Consider the following 19,492-nt stretch of genomic DNA (forward strand, 5'->3'; position numbering starts at 1 on the left):
CCAATCACTACACTGATTTCTTTAACGCAGACTGAATCAGCTGACAACCTGTGAAAAACAGCGTGCTCAGGAGACTTTTCCAGAAAAGGACTGTGGGCTTGATCAGGTTTAAAAGTTTATTACACCTTACATAATATAAGTTGTATTTTTTTACGAGTAGCCTAATATATTACGCAGCCCGTTGGAACGTTATGATATGCCCTCAAACCCTTACCAACAACTTAACCACAAGTTTGTACCTTGTTGTTTGCTTCACTCTCTCTGATCTTAGTCTGAAGAGACTGGACCTGTAGCTGGGACTTCTGCAGTTCAGTCACACACTGACCAGTTGCATTTTCATACTGCACCAGCTGATCCTGCTGCTCTGCAATGAGCTTCTGAAAAGCACACACACACACACACACACACACACACAAAAACACACACAAACATGTTTCAGAGGTAAAATTCTCAGATGCACATTCTTATTTCATGAAATTATTTCCTTATACATGCTCATATTCTCCACAATACCAAAATAATACTACTAATAATAATAATTCAAGCCATTTCTCTGATACATGATATATAGGCATCAAGATATATATGTTTCTTTTAAAACTGCCAGCAAAACAGTAGCGCTGCACTTAAAAAAAGAAAACTTTAAAATATTTTTGATGGTACTTTTATCTGATGTGTACAAAATTAATTAATACCGAAAATAATTTTTTAAAAATCTGGAAGAATGTTTTTAATGTTAATTTTACGACTTTAAAGATAGTAGAAAAACGTCACCAAATCTGTTTCCAGAGTTATTGTTCTTTAAAACTAAGAATGATATAAAAATAGTACGATATCTCAGAAACGTGTGTTTACGCTGTTCTTTCCTAACAGTATGCTGATACAGTCACTCTCTATGCCTTCCACAGGAAGTCCCTTTTTCCTGGATGGCACGTCATTCGTTTCCTTATTTTCAGTCTGAATCTATCTGCGCTTACTTTCACTCCTCGTCCTATGTCTCGAGCTGCCCAAATCCATAAATTCATCAACTTTCCTTCATCGCAAAAGTCTTTTGTATTTCCTGTGCATATATTTGCTTAATGGTGGTCCATTGCTTTTCATCTATATTCCAGAGAGCAGAGATCAAGGGTTATATTCTCTCCCAAAGGAAGAACAGTGTACACGGGATCTTGTCTTGAACTGCCTGCTGTGGTGTTAATGGATTAAAGCTGGCCTTGGACAGTCCAGTCTAGGGCCACAGACTCAGTGTGAACACTGGAGATTGAACAAGTAACACAGTGTTAATGACTGCCTGCTGCTTTATCACCGCTATACCACTGCCGTGATCTGAACACACTGTTTAGACCATTGCGTTACTATGGTGATTTGTATGGTGATGGCGAAAGAAAAGGCAATATAATAAGCTCTACTACTTTAGTGTGTGTGTGTGCATTTAAAGACACAACAAGGGAAAACTCCTCTGAGAAGTAATAAGAATTGTTGCCTACAACAACAGTTGTCATGGCAGTGGATGTGCTGCTAAGAGCATGCTGAGTGATCAAAGGATTAGGAAATATAGCCAAGAGGCTTCTCCAGACACATAAATGTCTAAATATGTTCACAGTCTACAGGCAAGTGATAACAATATGTCACAGAACTTTCTCTTTTTCACTGCTTCCTAATCAAACACACACACACACACACACACACACACACATATATATATAATCACAAGGATCACGCTAAATTTTAGCTGCTTTGTGATTTTCTAGATTTTCTCAACTACCTCCTGGAAGCCCAGAGGCCCACATGGAACATAATCATCCATCCAAAGTGCCTCGATCTCAGCCAGGTCCAGCTGCAGCTCCTGCTGGATGCTGAGAGGAACCATATCAGCAGGTTGGAGAGAGAAAGGGCAGTCTGTTGCTGCCTGAGGGATCTGGTGCGTGGCTACAGGCTTGATTGGTACAGGCAGTCGGCTGCCTCGAAAAGCACGGACTGGACGACACTCGAAGCTTTTGACCAGGCTGAGAGCCAGCTCCACTGCAGTTTTGGGGCTCTGCTCTGTACTGGACCTCTGGGTCATGACCTTCTCCTCCTCCATCTGTCCCTGCAGGAGGTCTGAATGGACTAATGAGCAGGGCTGACTGACGTCACCTGTGGCATCCAGTGACTCGATCGATGTTGCCGGACTGAGACTGACGTTTTCTTCCTCAGCGGTTTCTGCAGTTTGACTGATCTCTGTCAGACTTGATGACTGAGCGGCTGGCTCCTGAGGTTCTGATTCAGGGCATGTCTCTTCTGTGCTGGTCAGATTGCTAACAGAGTAGCGGGTTGAGGGTCCACATGAGGTGCTTCTGCCCACCTTCCTAGGCACTTTGCAGATGGCTTCGTAGTCAGAGTCGGCCACTCGCAATGTGGTGCATCCCCTGCACTTCCTGGAGCGCTGCGCTGTGCCGGCTTCCGATCCAGCATGGCACTGGTGGTGGTGATGTGCAGCTTGTTGGTGTGGACCTGTTGCGCGTTCCTGAGAATGATGTTCAGCCCAGCACTCGTACACAGAGTACGTCAGATCCTCTTCTAACAGAGAGCTGTACTTGGCATCAGACGGGCCTGGCGTGTCTACGAGTGAAGCCTCTGCTGTGGATTTAACCATTTCGGAATCAATTTCTTCTGGATTGTTTTTGCGGTAGAGTCCGGCTATGCACTGTCGAAGCCGGTCTTTCTCCAGCAGAAGCTTTTGCATTCGCTCGATGGACAGAGCCTCAACACGGGCTATCACCGTGTCGAAGCGGTACATGCGGTCCAGCATGAAGGCACACTTACTGCAGGAGAACTCTCTGCGCCCGTCCCGGCACAGCTGCCTGCCCAGAGCGTGCGACAGCAACACCTGCAGGCTCAGCTTGGCTGTCGGGTTGAAGATCCATCTACGCTGGTTACCGTACAGCTCCCGTGCACAGATACGACACAAGTCCTTCGTTTTGGAGTCCAGCATTGTAACTTCTGGTAGATGTTGTCTGGTAGATAAATTAGAGCTTGCAGTGTGTGTGTGTGTGTGTGTGTGTATACAACTAAAATATTTCACTTGTACATTTCAGTTCACTGTGAAGGCAAATGTCCTAGTTCCTCCTTAAACGTGTGGATGAACATCTCTATCAGAGCTGAACCACCATAAGCAATGTCCTTCTCAAACACTTTCCTGATGTCAGCTGTCTTCTCACCACACCTTCATACTGAGAGAGCAATCATGGCAGCTTCTTCTCCACATCACTCTCAGTGCCAGGTTTCACCCATTCACACTCAAAAACAAAATATATCACCTCTCAGAAAACGATATGAATCCCCGCAGAATTCTTCTATAAAGCAGTTTCTTGAATACAACCCCAAAGCTTAAGGGCACCTCCCAGTTCTGAGGAGATCCTCTCTAACAGAGCGGCACAGAGATGTGGCAATGCAGGAGACAAGCCAGAAAAGCGGCCTGCACCATTGCACACAAAAAGGGGGGGGCGACGATTTTTAGTTTTCTTTATTAACAGAAAAACTCGTTGATAATAAGTGTTGTTATGTACATTTTGTACGTGTTCGTGTTGTCTAGTACTGGTTTCATTCCTATTTTTAAACACAGTCGTGTTTTAGAAGCATTGGGTGTATTTGTTTTCTGCGATTTCCCCTCCGAAACCGCTAGCCAGTCATTCCGCTTTGTTTCTAACACACACACACACACAGAAACAGAAACAGAGAGATAGCTCTGTCCAAACCTGAGCTCACATCATGGCCACGTTACACATCACAATGTTATTGGTTTACGAGGATTTTAACGGTTAAGGTTTGAACGTATGTGCTTTTGAGCATGCGCTCTTGGCTTTTTTTCTTCTAACAGAGAAGTGAAAGTGCTGCTTGTCATGACTTCTGATATCACATGGACCAGAAGCTTATTTCCCTAAAGCACAGGATCCTAACCCTGGTGTTGGAGAACTCCCTGTTCTGCAGATTGTACTGTTTCCCCTGCTCTAACACACACACACACACCCACACACACACACACTTAGGGCTGTTAATTAGCTGATTAGTTGAATCATTCATTCTTTCATTCATCTTCATTAACTGCTTCATCCTGGATCTGAAGCCTATCCCCGGAACGCCTGGTGTGAGGTGGGAACACACCCAGGATGGGATGCCAGTCTATCACACACACATTCACACCCAGGGGCAATGTCACACAGCCAGTTGACCTATAATGACGTGTTTTTGGGAGGTGGGAGGAAACCTGTGAACCTGGAGGAAACCCACTCCATACACACAGTAACCCCGAGCTCAGGATTGAACCGGGAACCCTGGAGCTGTGAGACTGCTATGGTACCCGCTGCACCACTGGGAAAACACCAAAATGTACAGGACAGGGGATAGTCCAGGACCAGGGTTGGAAACCTGCGTCCTAATCCAAATATTGACGACATGGTCACATGACAGGAAATGGTTTTGAGGTCAAAATCAATCCTGCATGAAACCTCAGTGATGGAAACATGCTGGTTAGAAGTTGCTGCAATAAGAATTACCATTACAGTAACTGGAAAAAAAGAAGAAGAAGACTGGTTCATTCAGGGTAATGTTCCTGTCTGTTAAATCAGTGCGACAGACCAGAGGTCTATATTTAACCACGACTTTTCTATAGTTTATATCTTTCTCCACTAGGAGAATGAGAGAAATTCATGCTTTCTTCATTACACAGATGACTTCACCAGCAGCACTGACATTTCTGCTAACATGCAGCACGCAAATCCATTTCTGACAAGCCAAGCACATGGCCATATGAATCATATAAACCACTGAATACAGAAAGATATCATTTGTATTTGGGGAAAGTTTGGACATTTAGGAGGTTTGTTTGGTGTCACTATGTGAATTTATCACCCAAAGTGCCTCTGGGTATTAGGCAAAAGAGACAGGATGCCATAACAGTACTCCCCCATAAACAAGCCCTAATCAAAAAACTATTTATCCTAATCAGCAAATGCATCAGTGCCTTTTTTTTACTAACATGATCTCAATGTTTATTGCTTCAGTTGACAGAAATAGCAAAGAGTCAGAGCAATTCACTGGCCATTTCAGCTGCCTACCGTTTCGTCTATAGTGCCCAAATTAAGAAGACCAAGCAAGTGTGACCACAATGTTTGAAAAGCAATAAAAAATTGCTGACAAAACATTACAAATGGTACTCACAGGTCATATAAATATTAATATGAATGCTACATTGGCCTAGATAAATGATCACTTTTACACTGGCTCTCTCTGTGGAAAATGATTTTATTTATGAAAAGAATTTGTGGATTTATTTATTTTTTTTATAAAGAGATGGCGTCATTTTCTGCAGGGAGTTTAAAGTGACACAACATTTAACTGATCTCATGCTTAAGGGTAGATTCTCAAAAATGCAAAAATATAAGAAAACAAAGAAAAAACTGGACAAATCTGAAGGGTTTGGTATTTGAAGGGATTAATATTGTGTGTGTGTGTGTGTGTGTGTGTGTGTGTGTGTTCCAAAACCTGCTGCATCATCAATTACTTGCTCTTATAAAACATGTCCACTAGATGTCACTCTCTCACTGTCCATTAACAACCCATTCATCTTCATTATTAATAATAATAATAATAATAATAATAATAATAATAATATGGGGGAAAGACTCACTCTAGGGCAATACTTACAGTAAGACCAATTCATTGTACATTCTCTTGTGTGGATAGATAGATAGATAGATAGATAGATAGATAGATAAATAGCAGTTCTGACCTGCATTTCAAGTTGCTTGAGATTTTTCCCAAACTCCAGTTCTTCCTTGAGGATCTGTTAAAAGATTCGTGACATTATTGATTAAAATGAGAAGGATAAAGCATCTGCGTTCATGTGCAACATAAAGTACAGAGTGCATCCTGGCAGAGAACTGCACTGTACTGACATATATCATTATTTATGCACGTTATATTTACTCATAGGAATAGGTACATACGTAATTGGAAAACAGAGACACTGTACATATTTATAAATTCATCTGTGAAAAAAAAACATTGCAGTAGGCCTGTATATGCTCTAGTGCTTACTGACCTACATACAGTGGTATCTGTGTGTGTGTGTGTGTGTGTGTGTGTGTGTGTATTTATAAATACATGCAGATATCTGAGCCGTTGCAGCCATTTAGCAGAAGTTAGAATGATGTGCACTGGACTGTAATCACACTGAATGAACTGCACTACTTCTTGGGTTTCACATTTGTTTTTTGTCCAAAAGATATAAAAAGATGAAATATACACTGACTGTCCACTTGTCCAATCGGCCAATCATGAGGCAGCAACAAAACATATAAAATCATGCAGATATAGGTCAAACATCAGAATGGGGAATAGGGAAAAAAAATTTGATCCCAGCAATTTTGACTATGGTATGAAGTGAAGTGAAGTGAAGTGAAGTGACTTGTGGCCAAGTATGGTGACCCATACTCGGAATTTGTGCTCTGCATTTAACCCATCCAAGTGTACACACACAGTAGTGAACACACACACACACACACACACACACACACTGCGAACACACACCCGGAGCAGTGGGCAGCCTTTTTTGCTGCAGCGCCCAGTTGCTGTTATTTCATAAACTGCTGATCTTCTGGGATTTTCACACAAAACAGTCTCACAGAATGGTGCGGAAAACAAAAAGCATCCAGCGAGTGAGAGTTCCACAGGCAGAAACACCTTGATGTTGAAGTCAGAAAAGTCCTTGGGAAAAGATCAGGTGTTTTTTCAAATCTTTAGCTGTTTGATATGAACATTAACTGTAGCTATTGACCTGTATCTGCATGATTTGATGCATTGCACTGCTGCCACATGATTGGCTGATTGGATAATGGCATGAATCTGCAGGCGTACAGGTGTTCCTAATAAAGTGGGTGTATTTCTGAGTGTATTTTTATTTTGCTTTTTAATGACAACTTAGAGTAAGAATGCACTACAATAAGGAGCATCAGATAATGATAATGTCATGTTGTTGATTCCAAAAATTTGGTGTTGCATTGTGGGTATTTACTGCAGCATACCTTTACATCCTTCTCTTTCTGCTGAAGCGACTTGCTCAAGCCCTGCAGCTCTTCCTCCAGCTGAGCTACTCTGTGAGTAAGCGAGTCCCTCTCTTCATGCACAGATGTTACTTCCTCCTCTTTACTAGCCAGAGCCTCAGTTAATGTCTGAATCAGCCTGAGAGCACAGATTTAAACATTTACATGTGCATACAGAGTACCGATACTTAGATCTGCCTTTTCACATGACTCGCATTTGCTCACCTCTCTTTTTCAGCCAGCATTTCCTCCTGTGTCTCTTTAGTCTCCATCTCCATCATCATGTTCTCCAGATCCACACAGCGCTGGGACTCTGAGGCAGCCAGGGAAGCCATTTTTTCAGCTTCACTTCGTGCAAGCTTAGCCTCCTGATGGCCAAATCACAAAAGCAGTAATCCTTCTGTAAATTTAATGCACTTTATGGAGGGAGGAGACAAGGATAGATGTTTTAATATCTCCAGAAATATAATAGTGACTAGAGACCAGTTTGAGCTGAAGATGATATTCAAGTAAAAATATAACATATAAAATATGCAAAGTTGGATTGTCTTAAATATGGATGTAAAAAATAATTTAAAAAAAGTTTCATTAATGTGTATGTGTGTGTGTTTGTGTGTGTGTGTGTGTGTTTCCAGGGTGTGTTTTTATATCTTGGTGGAAAATATGGCTGTTCTCCTTGAAGAAAACTACTTTTTTTTTCAAAATTATTATAATTATTATTATTTTATTTTTTATTTTATTATTATTATTTTTTTTTTTTTTACCAAAACTCTAGCATCTAGTTGTGAATATTAAAAGAGCCCTAAGGTTTTCTTTTGGTTACTGATGTTAAGGTTAGTGTTAGATTTACGTGTAGACATAGTGTTAATTAATGACATTAATAATTATGTTAGAAGGTCCTCACAAGGATAGTAAAAAAAATGTGTGTGTGTGTGTGTGTGTGTGTATACCTCCTGCAACAGCTGGATCTTATTCTCCAGGACCTCCTGAATGTGGGAGATCTCCTGCTGCCTCTCCTCACAGTGACTCTGCACATCAGCTCCATTCTGATTAGTCAGCGTCTCTATTGTGCTTTCAGGGCAAAGAATGAAATGAACTTTAGGAAGCATCAATGTGAAAGAAGTGTGGCTTTGTATAAGACTCAGGAAAGCACAATAAACTCACGAATGTGAAAAATGGCCATTTGGAAGAATCCAGCAATTAATTATCCCTGCCTTATAACTGTATAATACACTGTATAATTGTTTACTTATAATCAGACCTTTAAGATTCTATAAAATATCTAGACTGCATTTCCATTGTGAGTGTGTGTGTAAGAGAGAGAGAGAGAGAGAGAGAGAGAGAGAGACTGTTTCTCATTGGGCACGTCCCACTTGGGCTGTTTCTCCAGTCTTGCGGCTGTCTGCTCCTAACAGTCACCACATCTGTGACCCTATAGTCTGTCTGACTGGACCTACACTACCAAACCAGCCACTATTTCATAAAGAATAGTGTTCTATAAATGTAAAATTGAACATGACTACAGACAAAAAGACAAAGAATAGAACTGAACCTTAGTTATAGATGTAACAGAAACACAACTGGGTGAATTGTGATGTTAATGAGAGTTTGGTAAGAACAGTAGCCACCTCAGCATCACCATCAGCAGTGCTCAATGCAGCATGTGATAGAAATGTGACTTAGCAAACAATACTTTATAACCTAATGATGTCACATGTGAGCTTTAACAAGGAAGGTGATTGAAAAGTGATTATGCTAAGTCCCTAATACCTGCTTGTATATGCAAGTCATTTCCTAAAACACAGTCACTAGGGCTCTGACAGTGTATGAGCAGCTTGGCTGTGTGGTTAGACACTAGAGAAGGTCAGCTTTCCATACAGTTTGTGTGTGTGTGTGTGTGTGTGTTCATGTGGACGAGGTCAAATAGTGTCCCTCAACGGAATATTACTCAGGCGACTGTTGGATCGTGTGAACGCTTCCACTTCACTGCAGAAGTGTCTGATAAAGGTCTGGCAGTTATCCCGTGGCCTTTTGTATCAGTTCATCGGCTGTGTCATGCTTGAAATGTCTGTGTGAAGCGGATATACACATCGATAGAGGGACAGAAACCTGGAGACTGAGACGGGCTGCTGGTTAGGAGACTCAATAACAGAAATGTTTTTGTGTGTGTGTGTGTGTGTGTTTATTCAAGGGTTTCACTTTACTCAAGGGTGCCAAGTATTACATCACACATGTTAATAGCTGTAGGAATATTCCAAGTAGTAAAAAAGCATAATCATTAATAAATTTAAAATAATTTAAAATAAGAAGGGTATGTAAAAAAGTATTCATATATCCCTTATATGGTGTGACTGTAGGTTTTTAAATAATTATCCTGATTCATATCATACCAAAAACGACTAGTCGTTATTTATTATTATTGTAAAAATATAGCACATAATATGTAAGAAATAAAACACTTTGGGATGTGCAGTTATAGGAAAGTAATCAACGGTGTGACGGGGCCCGACACAAACCAGAGCTACTGTTACCACCCTGGTTGCTTATTTTCTTATAACAGCATCATAAAGTGTTTTATTCCTCTTATACCTTAGCAATTTGCCAATGCTAACTATTTTTATTTATTAAAGAACAATGTCATACTTTTTACCCATTTATGGTTACATTTAACGTTGTGGAATGTCTGTAAACAAGTTAGTTTCTGTTACTGCTTACGCTATAAAAGCTGCAAACAGTCATTCCCAATCACTCCCCAGCCTCCTTTTTCTCTCTCTTGAAGTCAAGGAGACAAGAAATGCAGCTTGTCATGTTACCGAGAATCCGCAAAGCCCTCCATCTGGAAGTTACAGCTTTACTCCTGACTCTTCCAAAGCTCTGACACTGGAGACTCCTTCCATAAATGTTAAATAAACGTCTCCTCAAAGAAACTTCACCACATCAACGATTACAACACAACTTTTTAAATCCACTTACGCAGAGTGTTTACCATACAAGTCTCTGTGAATTAGGCATTACTATAGAAACGATAGCATATTATTACGAGTGCGTTGCAGCCGGCACTATTGTCAGAGTCACGCTGTTATAGAAAATTAATCAACACTTTTCACTTTTTTCTGCAAATGAGAATTCAACAACACAGTACTGCAGGAAATGCACCAGTACTATACTGTACTTTTACTCTTTAATATAATAACTAAATGTGTATTTATTTCTAATGTGAACATATAATCTACTGCACCACAATGTTGTAAAAAAACTAGTATAAGTGACATTGCACCAAGATACTTACAGGGCCTTGTCAAGCTGCTGTTGTCTCTCCAGTAGCTCCTGCTTCAAGCTTTCCACCTCAACCTTCAGCTCAATGTTCTGCAAAGCAAAAAAAAAAAAAAAAGCCATTTAATCTTTATGTGCCTACTCATTTCAAAAACATTATTATTATTATTATTATTATTATTATTATTATTATAAGCATTTTACTTGATCAAAATAAATAAATAAAGTGTCCAAAAATGGCATGAGCTTCAGTTCCAAGGAACTATAATTTCACATTTTTGCAGGGGTTTTTTTTTCCACATGCAGTAATCACTAGAGTTTGTTTCTCTCAAGCTGCATTGTACCTTTCAGATTAATCTGTAAAATACACTCAGGTTTTTATCAAAGTTTAAGCTGCTCCCTGAAGCTCTGTACACTCTGTACAGTCTCCTGGGTGTAAGGTGGGACAAAAATAGATGGATAGACAGTAGCCACCTGCTCACCCCCACCACAGGCATGCACTGTCTCTCCTACTCTCTCCCAGTTCACCATTACAGTTGCACTCCAGAATAACTTTCATGTTGCTAGCTCAGATTTAGCGCATGTGGGTCAGTGGGCCTTTAGAACAGAGAAGGTCAGTTTGAGAAAGTTAAGCAGGAATAGCTCTTACTTTCTGGTTGCTTTGGATCCTCTTCCAAAACAATAATAATATAATCATGCCACAGAGAATAAAGATTCCCTATTGCAAATGATCAAAACTGATATTAATTACAAATCTGATTAAACTGCCGTCACTTTGTATGAAAGTGTGTATGCAGAGTGTGTGAAATTTGTATAAAAGTGTGAATGCAGAGTGTGTGCGCTTTTTATTAAAATGTGAATGCAGAATGTGAAATTTATATGAAAATGTGTAGGCAGAGTGTATGCAGTTTGGATGAAAGTGTGTATGCAGAGTGTGTGCAGTTTGGATGAAAGTGTGTATGCAGAGTGTGTGCGCTTTGTATAAAAGTGTGAATGCAGAGTGTGTGCAGTTTGTATGAAAGCTGTGTATGCAGAGTGTGTGCACTTTATATGAAAGTGTGTATGTGGTGTGTGTGCACTTTATATGAAAGTGTGTATGTGGTGTGTGTGCACTTTATATGAAAGTGTGTATGTGGTGTGTGTGCACTTTATATGAAAGCTGTGAATGCAGACTGTGTGCAGTTTGTATAAAAGTGTGAATGCAGATTGTGTGCAGTTTGTATGAAAGTGTGAATGCAGATTGTGTGCAGTTTGTATGAAAGTGTGAATGCAGAGTGTGTGCAGTTTGTATGAAAGTGTGAATGCAGAGTGTGTGCAGTGTGTATGAAAATGTGAATACAGAGTGTGTGCGCTTTATATAAAAGTGTGAATGCAGAGTGTGTGCAGTTTGGATGAAAGTGTGTATGCAGAGTGTGTGCGCTTTGTATAAAAGTGTGAATGCAGAGTGTGTGCAGTTTGTATGAAAGCTGTGTATGCAGAGTGTGTGCGCTTTATATGAAAGTGTGTATGTGGTGTGTGTGCACTTTATATGAAAGCTGTGAATGCAGATTGTGTGCAGTTTGTATGAAAGTGTGAATGCAGAGTGTGTGCAGTTAGGATGAAAGTGTGAATGCAGAGTGTGTGCAGTTTGTATGAAAGTGTGAATGCAGAGTGTGTGCGCTTTATATGAAAGTGTGAATGCAGAGTGTGTGCAGTTTGTATGAAAGTGTGAATGCAGAGTGTGTGCAGTTTGGATGAAAAATGTGTGTGCTGTCCACTCCATTCCTTCGACTAAAGCAGTTGAAAAACAGTTAAGCTGACCAGTAAACCAATGAAATGGCTCCCTGCTGGTGTCAGTATCATTTCTAAAGCTTGACCATTTTTCAGTATCTACACAACTGGCTGCATAACTCCTTTCACATTTCATTCACAGGGGGCTCTCAGCAAGACTAAACAAAAACACAGTACAATATGGAACACGAATAAGCCTGCATTCCACTAATATTCAACTGTTTTAACAGTTTTGATGTACCGCATAACTGACAGACACATACCCGAAGGAAAAAGTCCTGAAATTCCAGTCCACCAGGAGTTATTAATACAGTAAGTCTAGTTTATCGCTGACTGCTCCATTAGTTTTATTCAGTTCTACTGACCTTCCTGTGAACATCCTCACTGCTGCCGTCCTCAAACTTCCCCTGGATCCTCTCCTCCAAAAAGTAGATGCGCAGTTTCAGGCTGAAATTCTCCTTCTTCAGGTCATTGAGGTGCTGCGAGATGGTGCGATAGCCATTAGACGTCATTCTGTGTTTCCCTGTGGGGTCCTTGGACCCCTCATCCCTGCACCATACTGCCTCAGGAAGTCTCAAATACTGATTATAAAATGCTAACACACACCAAAGAAAAGAAAAAATAATAAACTATACTAATTAAACTAATTAAGAAAACAAAAAAAATGAAAAAAGCATGACACTTAAATGCTGTCTAACTGTAGATCACTGTCAACAACAACAACTGGGAGTTGTAAGTGAGATAGAGGGACCTCCTGCTCAGAGAAGTTTGATGTGTGTGTGTATGTGTGTGTGGGGGGGGGGGAGCAGGGTGTGTTACTTTTTTTAACATAAGAATCTCTGCCAGGCAGGAGCAGTGCAGTGGAGGGAACACACACAACTGGTGTTAGCTGATCCTGTTATTAAACCCACCAAATCAAACAGGAGACAACTGGATGTGGGGCCCACACTCTCTCCATCTCTCTGTCTGGTTGGCATATTCTTCATGCATGTGTGTGTGTGTGTGTGTGTGTGTGTGTGTGTGTGTAATACCACAGCTTATAGTTCACTACTGCATATTTAACCATGTCCACACAGTGTTAACACAATTATGTAAGCACAACACGATAAAATCAAGCATCCAACATGTCAGAATTCTTATTAATCAGCACCAGATATGGAGCATGTTCTCGCTTTCATTTGGGTGAAAAGCAGAAAGCTTGTTTCAGTCATTGGTGGATACTGTATTGCACATGTGCAGCTGATTATTCGAATACATGAAATGAAAATGTGTCCATGAGTTGTGGTTTATTCTTCCTGCAAGATTTCAGGAGCCAGCTGTCAAACATGAAACATATTTGTGTATACGTATTGTTATATAGGTCTTTATTGTTATATACATACACACATACACACAGTGGGGTCCTAAAGTCTGAGCCCACTAGTGAAAACGCAAACTTTCAATTTAGCACAAAGGTTTTCATTATAAACGATATTATCAGCAATAACTTGAGTGATAAGTAGAATCTTTACATGAATTTTAGGGCTTCTTATTATCTGGTACGTCCCCTTTTTTGCTTTAATGACAGTGTGCACTCCAGCTGGCACAGACTCCAAAAGTTTGCGTTAAACCTGATGATCCATGTTAGATCAAATCCATCAGAGTGTCGTCTGAACACATGCATCAATAGAAGAGATAAGACTCATGGAAAATCTGACCTTCTGTACCAAGGAGTTAACATGGTCAATATCACACATTAGCTTCAATTTAAATAGTGACCAAGAAATAGTGCAACATGTTGAACACTGAATAGTCAAGATGTTGCACATTTCCTTTTTTTGTTTTGGTTTAGAATTGTCAAACTGTTCTTTCCAGTTTCAATTAAAAAAAAAATCCCAGATTTTCAATGTGGTCTCAGAATTTTGGACCCCACTTTATTTATGTTTATTTATTTATTTATTTATTTAGTTAGTTAGTTAGTTAGTTAGTTACCTTACTATAGTCTTTAACCATAAGGGGGCAGTATGGTATTAAAAAGTCTTGAGCATATATGAAACAGGCCCTGTCAGACAGGAGCACTGGGTTATTTTTGCGAAGCGTCTTGTTTCAGCTGTCACTGTGGAATTCCGATCTGGGATCGCTCCCTTAACATCAGTGACAGCCTCTCGTGAACAAGCAAAGCAACTAACCCATTTATCAAGACCCAGGAGGACATGCCATGGAACCTGCTTCATGTGATCCTGAATCAAAAACTTACTTACATTTAGAATATCAATAATAGGAATCCTCTGTCTGCACCTAATAACTTGGAAATCAATAGCAACACTTATAAGCTTTGCCAAAATAGCTCTAAGCAACTTGCATTGTGGTAACAACAGAGTTTTCAACATGAGCAGCTTGAAAAACAGCTTGTAGCCTTTCCAATTTGTCAAATAAACCAGAGACACAACCTTTAAGATGTCTTTCTTAAGAATGCAGTGTGATTTATAAGTACATGATATCCTCTTTCACATGTCATGTCTCAGTTAATAGACAAAATAAAGTCATTTTTGTTAGTGTGTGTATTTGCAAGTCCAATAATGCTGTCTCTCTGGCTTTAATCAAATCCTAAATGAATAAAAAGCCCTCTGTTCATTATAGGAATGGTTTGCCCTTCTTTTGGAAGCCCAGCATTTTTGCTATAGGGATGAAAATCATAGTTTGATTTGTTTAGACATGGAGTGATTAGAGAGCTTATGAGCTGTGTATGCGCACATACACCAGGAAGCATAAAGGTTATATGAGATAAAGAAATAAGCATGTCTTTATTTCAAACAAACTGCCATCACTATGAGTCCCCCTAGGAAGGTTATATGACATTATGAATTACACCATTAAAAAGGATTTGCGGATTATCACGCTTTCATATTTCTATTTTCCAATCCCATTTAATCATTAAAGCTCTAAAACCTCATTTTTGTAGAATTATAGACTTGTATTTGTACTTCAGCATGCAAATCTAAGTGAGTCTGTAAATACCGTGCAAAAAATGACATCTTAGCAAGATATCTTGACTATAGTAAGATGATAAGATTACAATAAACCAAATATAAGATTATTAAACCTTTTTCTAGACATATTTGGCTTATTTCAAGCTTGAAATCTTCTTGTTCTATTTCTAATTTTAAGCATTTATTTCTAGAAAGAAGCAAAATGATCAGCCAAAAGCTTGAAATTAGGTTCAAAAATGTATAGAAATAGGTTTAATAATCTTATATTTGGTTTACTGTAATCTTATTATAGGAAATACTAGATACATTTGACTATAATTCAAGATATTTTCACTTGCTATGATGATATTTATTGCAGCGCATGCTTAACCTGTTCATCTGTTCATCTTGGCCACCTAGTGGTTGGGATGCCAGAAATCTTATAAAGTCTTATAAAATATGCTTTTACAATATTTCACTTCAAACAGTAATCCACTGTAATTATTACACCTTGTTGTTAATTCGTGCTCTTTTGGTAGACTGAGGCAAAAAAAAAAAAAAAAAGACCAATTATGTGAGAATTTGTGGAGAAGCATTAAATGAGTACTATTTCTACTAGTACAAGCTTCCTACAAGTATCTTTATTATTCAAAGGCAGTGAAATTTCAGAATAAACACATATCAAGATAATAAACGAGCATTCCCACCTCTCCGAGCTAGAAATACATACAAATGTTCTCTGCCTTTTGAACTCAGCTGATGTATTGAGCTCTCTTATGCCCTAACCAGATGTTGGAAAATTCTCTGACATTCAAAATGGTCATTGTTTAAAAGACCAGAAAGCAGACAATTATGTCTGTGAACAGCTTTCAGGGACCAACTAGAGCATCCCAAATTAAACATGAGAGACAATCGCCTATTTCTTTTTCTAAAAAAAAATAATAATAAAATCATTAACAGTCTCTTCTTGAGATCAGACATATGCATTTGATCAAACTCACATTAAATAGTGATAAGCTTTTTTTGACCTATTTCATATCAATAAAATTGTACTTAAAGGAATCAAAGGCATATAATTCATTTTTTTTAAATAATTAAAGCATTGTAAACATAATGTGTGTTCAATGAAATGCTCCAAAGGATGTGTTTAAGAATGAAAACTTTTTAGGAAGACTAATTTACAAAAAGAAAAAAAAAAAAAAAGGTCAAAGCTCACCGACTGTCTCAAACTAAATCCAGAAGCTATAACATTAGCTGCAATTTTACAGTCCAGTAAAGCAGTCTTGTTTGGGGGCAACTTCTGTGTTTATGTCAGATTTCCAAATTGCTGAAGGGCATGGCACATGTGTTCATGTAAAACACACACTGACAGGCTGAGGACTGCTGTGTCTTTATTGAACAGCAACTTAAATCAGGCATAAAATCGGTCTTGAACATGTGACACAGGCGTAGCAGCCATAGCTCGTTGTTCTTAACAGAAGTAATCAGGTACAGTTGCTCCTGAGGTGATTTAATTCATTTATTAAATGTATTTTAATGTATTTTTTGTTTGCACTCGTCACACACTGTCATGTATTTTATTTTATGTAGTCCTGTGTACTGCATCACTGTATTCTTATGTGTTGCATCATGATCCTGGGGTCTTTCATTCAGATGTATTCAGGATATATAGTGGAATGACAATAAAAAGCACTTTACTTATTGTATTTTGTACTACTGGCAAGGAATTGAGCATAATATCACTCAGTTGTGTACATTACTCGAAATATATCACTGTTGTATTCTGTACACTAATTGAAAGATGTTTCTTTTCATGCTGGCTAAGATTTTGTGACAACAATAAGATTAATTACACAATTCATCCTAAATACTATTGTCTTTCTCCTTCCTGCTGTCCCACTTCCCTCTAATACACCCCTTCTTTTCTTCTCCGCAACCTTCCCCCCAGTTCTCTTTCATTTCGGTGGGTAAATTGCTCCCAGATGTGGTGGCAAGGGAGAGTGCCAGTAGCGTGTGTGTGTGTGTGTGTGTGTGTGTGTGTGTGTGCAGGGCTCAGTTCTGAGCCCTTTACCCCTTTGCCAGCATCTTACTGAAACAGGGGGGAGAGCTTTTCCAGAAAGCGTGCCAGCTGCACAGCGGTGTAAACACACACACATATACACACATACATTCACACACAGCACAACACAGTGCAGACAGAAAAACAGAGTCTGACTCAGACACCCACACCCTTGTTCCCTGCAGTGACGACTGCGTCGGAGTGAAACGTCTGTGTATATGTGAGTCTGTGTGTTGGGAGGGTTTGCACGGAGAAGGCGTGGACACACACCAGGGACATACGGCTGCCCTAAAATCTAGCGTGTTGTTGTTGAGTCTTTTTGCATAAAACCTGACACACCAAAGTGACTTGGAAGAGTTTCAGCCGAAATGCTTCATACATCTGGTACTCACACACAGCACAATGGCCATTATTTGTCTCACTCCTTTTTTTCCACCTTTTATAACCTCAAGCAAATCCACAGTCCAGCATGGTGCAATCTAAGCGTCCAAAGCCATCCAAATGGCTTTTCGAGCTGTAACCCTAAGCCAGACCTGTGGATTCTTGGCTCAAGATCTAATGTTGCTGCCTCGGTTCCACTAACCTTGCTGGCCCTACGGCTTGTGATATTTTACCACAGGAAGAGCTCCATCCCTGCTCCATCCCTGAGTACGCTGTATGACAGATGGCCTTGTAGTATAGCTCAGATCCATCCTGTGGGATTGATACTCCCACTGAGAGGCTAAGATTTAGGCTTGGACTCTTCCTCTCTTATCTGTGAACTATAACGCCACCAAAGCACCAGTAAACTAGAATATAGGCTAATCCTGCCTTCCATTTACCGAACGGAATGACATTGATTGTTTTTAACCTCCATACGTTCACGGCACAAAGTGGGGGGAAAAAAAACATGGATGCCTCCATGTTCGTCTCTTGTTAGCAACAAGCAAGCCAGCTAGCTGTGATGAGTAATGTATATTTTCCTGTATAGTCAGTGTTATAGATTTAACAAGTAAATATGTCTGTATGCTGATTGATCTAAAGCAAATACTTGTATATACAGTATAAATCATTTAAAGATAAGAAGTGCTAGTTTGTTTACTTCTGATGCTGTGAGCAGCCATGTTGAATTGACGTCTTATTCTGAACTCCGAGCCACTCACAGTTGAGAAACTACCCCGAGTTCCCAAGTAGGAATTTCGAGTTGAGGAGGTGTTTTTTTTTTGTTTTGTTTTAAATTACAACCTCTAGTCAGACAGAGCGAGTTTCTTTCTCTTTCTTTGTCATTCACTCTCTCATTTTATTCAGATCTCTTTAAACCAGTTTATGGAATTTTCTCTTATTAGTAAAATTCACATATTTTCTCTGCAAGGCTCCTCTTATGTGCTCTCTTACTCTCTTACATGCAAGAGCTTCATAATCTGTTTCTGACTCTTACATCAAGGCTGGAGATCGTTCATCACCTCTGATAAGACACCATCACTAGCACTCTGTTAACACCCCATACATTACACGCACATTTGTTTTCAGTGATGAGAGAGGATGATAGGGTTTTTAAATGGATCAGCTCCACCATCCAATCCATAAAGCCTTGGAAGAAGCCTGGGTCACTCCATCATATGGGGCTGGTTGAGAACACCGTCAAGCCATCCCTGTCTCATATCAGCTTTCCTATCCTTCCAACACATTTGAAAAGGAGCTAAAGCTCCAATTGTGAGTTTGGTGTCTCTGTGTTTTTGTTTGTTTGTTTGTTTGTTTGTTTGCCTATTTTTTTTTTTCAAATACTGCTTCCCGTATTGATTGATAAGATGAACTGATGGCGTTCTGTTCAAATTTTCTAAAGATCTGATTCTTTAAACAGCGAGAATATAGGACGACCAAAAGGAAAAATGAGAGAAAGCTTTTGGAGTGTTACTCCACTGGCAAGACATCTGAGGCTTGGCGTTCAATCCCAGTGCCCCCCTTTTCCATCTCTCCCTTTCTCTCATCTTCCAGAACACATTCAGAGGTGCTAGGTCTGTCCATCTGCCAAGCAGGAAGTGACCTCAATGGAAAAAAATGGAAAAATGGGATGAGGTGTGTGTGTGTGTGTGTGTTTGTGAGTGTGTCACTGGGAGGCCTCATTTATTCCAGTAAGCTTTGCTGCTACCAGATAGACCTGAGTAAGCCAGTGGAGGCCAGTAAGGCTGAGTGAAAGAGACAGGAGTTCATCTTCCACCTCCAAGTCTTATAATTAAAGGTTTTTACTCTGAAGGCTAAAATCATCACTGATTGAGGTGAGTGTCTCCAGCATCCAAATCTTATCACAATGACATCACTATTCAGTAACTGCATAAGAAACAAACATTTGATTTTTCGAGCTAAAAATGTCAGTGCTGTGA

The 19,492-nt window shown here is 39.6% G+C and overlaps 1 protein-coding gene across 5 annotated transcripts in view; it reads right to left on the reverse strand.

Annotated features, from left to right (window-relative positions):
* Positions 1-19,492, reverse strand: part of pde4dip (phosphodiesterase 4D interacting protein) — a 72,189-nt gene that overhangs the window by 36,745 nt on the left and 15,952 nt on the right. For 2 of the 5 annotated variants that reach the window (XM_053242409.1, XM_053242408.1), the window contains exons 1-2: positions 1,766-5,503; positions 240-377 (exon numbers count right to left, since the gene is read on the reverse strand). In XM_053242409.1, coding sequence (XP_053098384.1) covers positions 240-377; positions 1,766-2,974 — 1,347 coding nt within the window. In that variant the 5' untranslated portion in view covers positions 2,975-5,503. Of the gene's footprint in view, positions 1-239; positions 378-1,765; positions 5,507-5,770; positions 5,825-7,064; positions 7,222-7,307; positions 7,451-8,032; positions 8,154-10,371; positions 10,449-12,490; positions 12,605-19,492 lie in introns of those variants that run through there. The other 3 variants (XM_053242411.1, XM_053242412.1, XM_053242410.1) reach the window with 3 other exon arrangements.

This window comes from Pangasianodon hypophthalmus, chromosome 19 (assembly GCF_027358585.1).
Source record: "Pangasianodon hypophthalmus isolate fPanHyp1 chromosome 19, fPanHyp1.pri, whole genome shotgun sequence".
Taxonomy (NCBI): Eukaryota; Metazoa; Chordata; class Actinopteri; order Siluriformes; family Pangasiidae; genus Pangasianodon; species Pangasianodon hypophthalmus.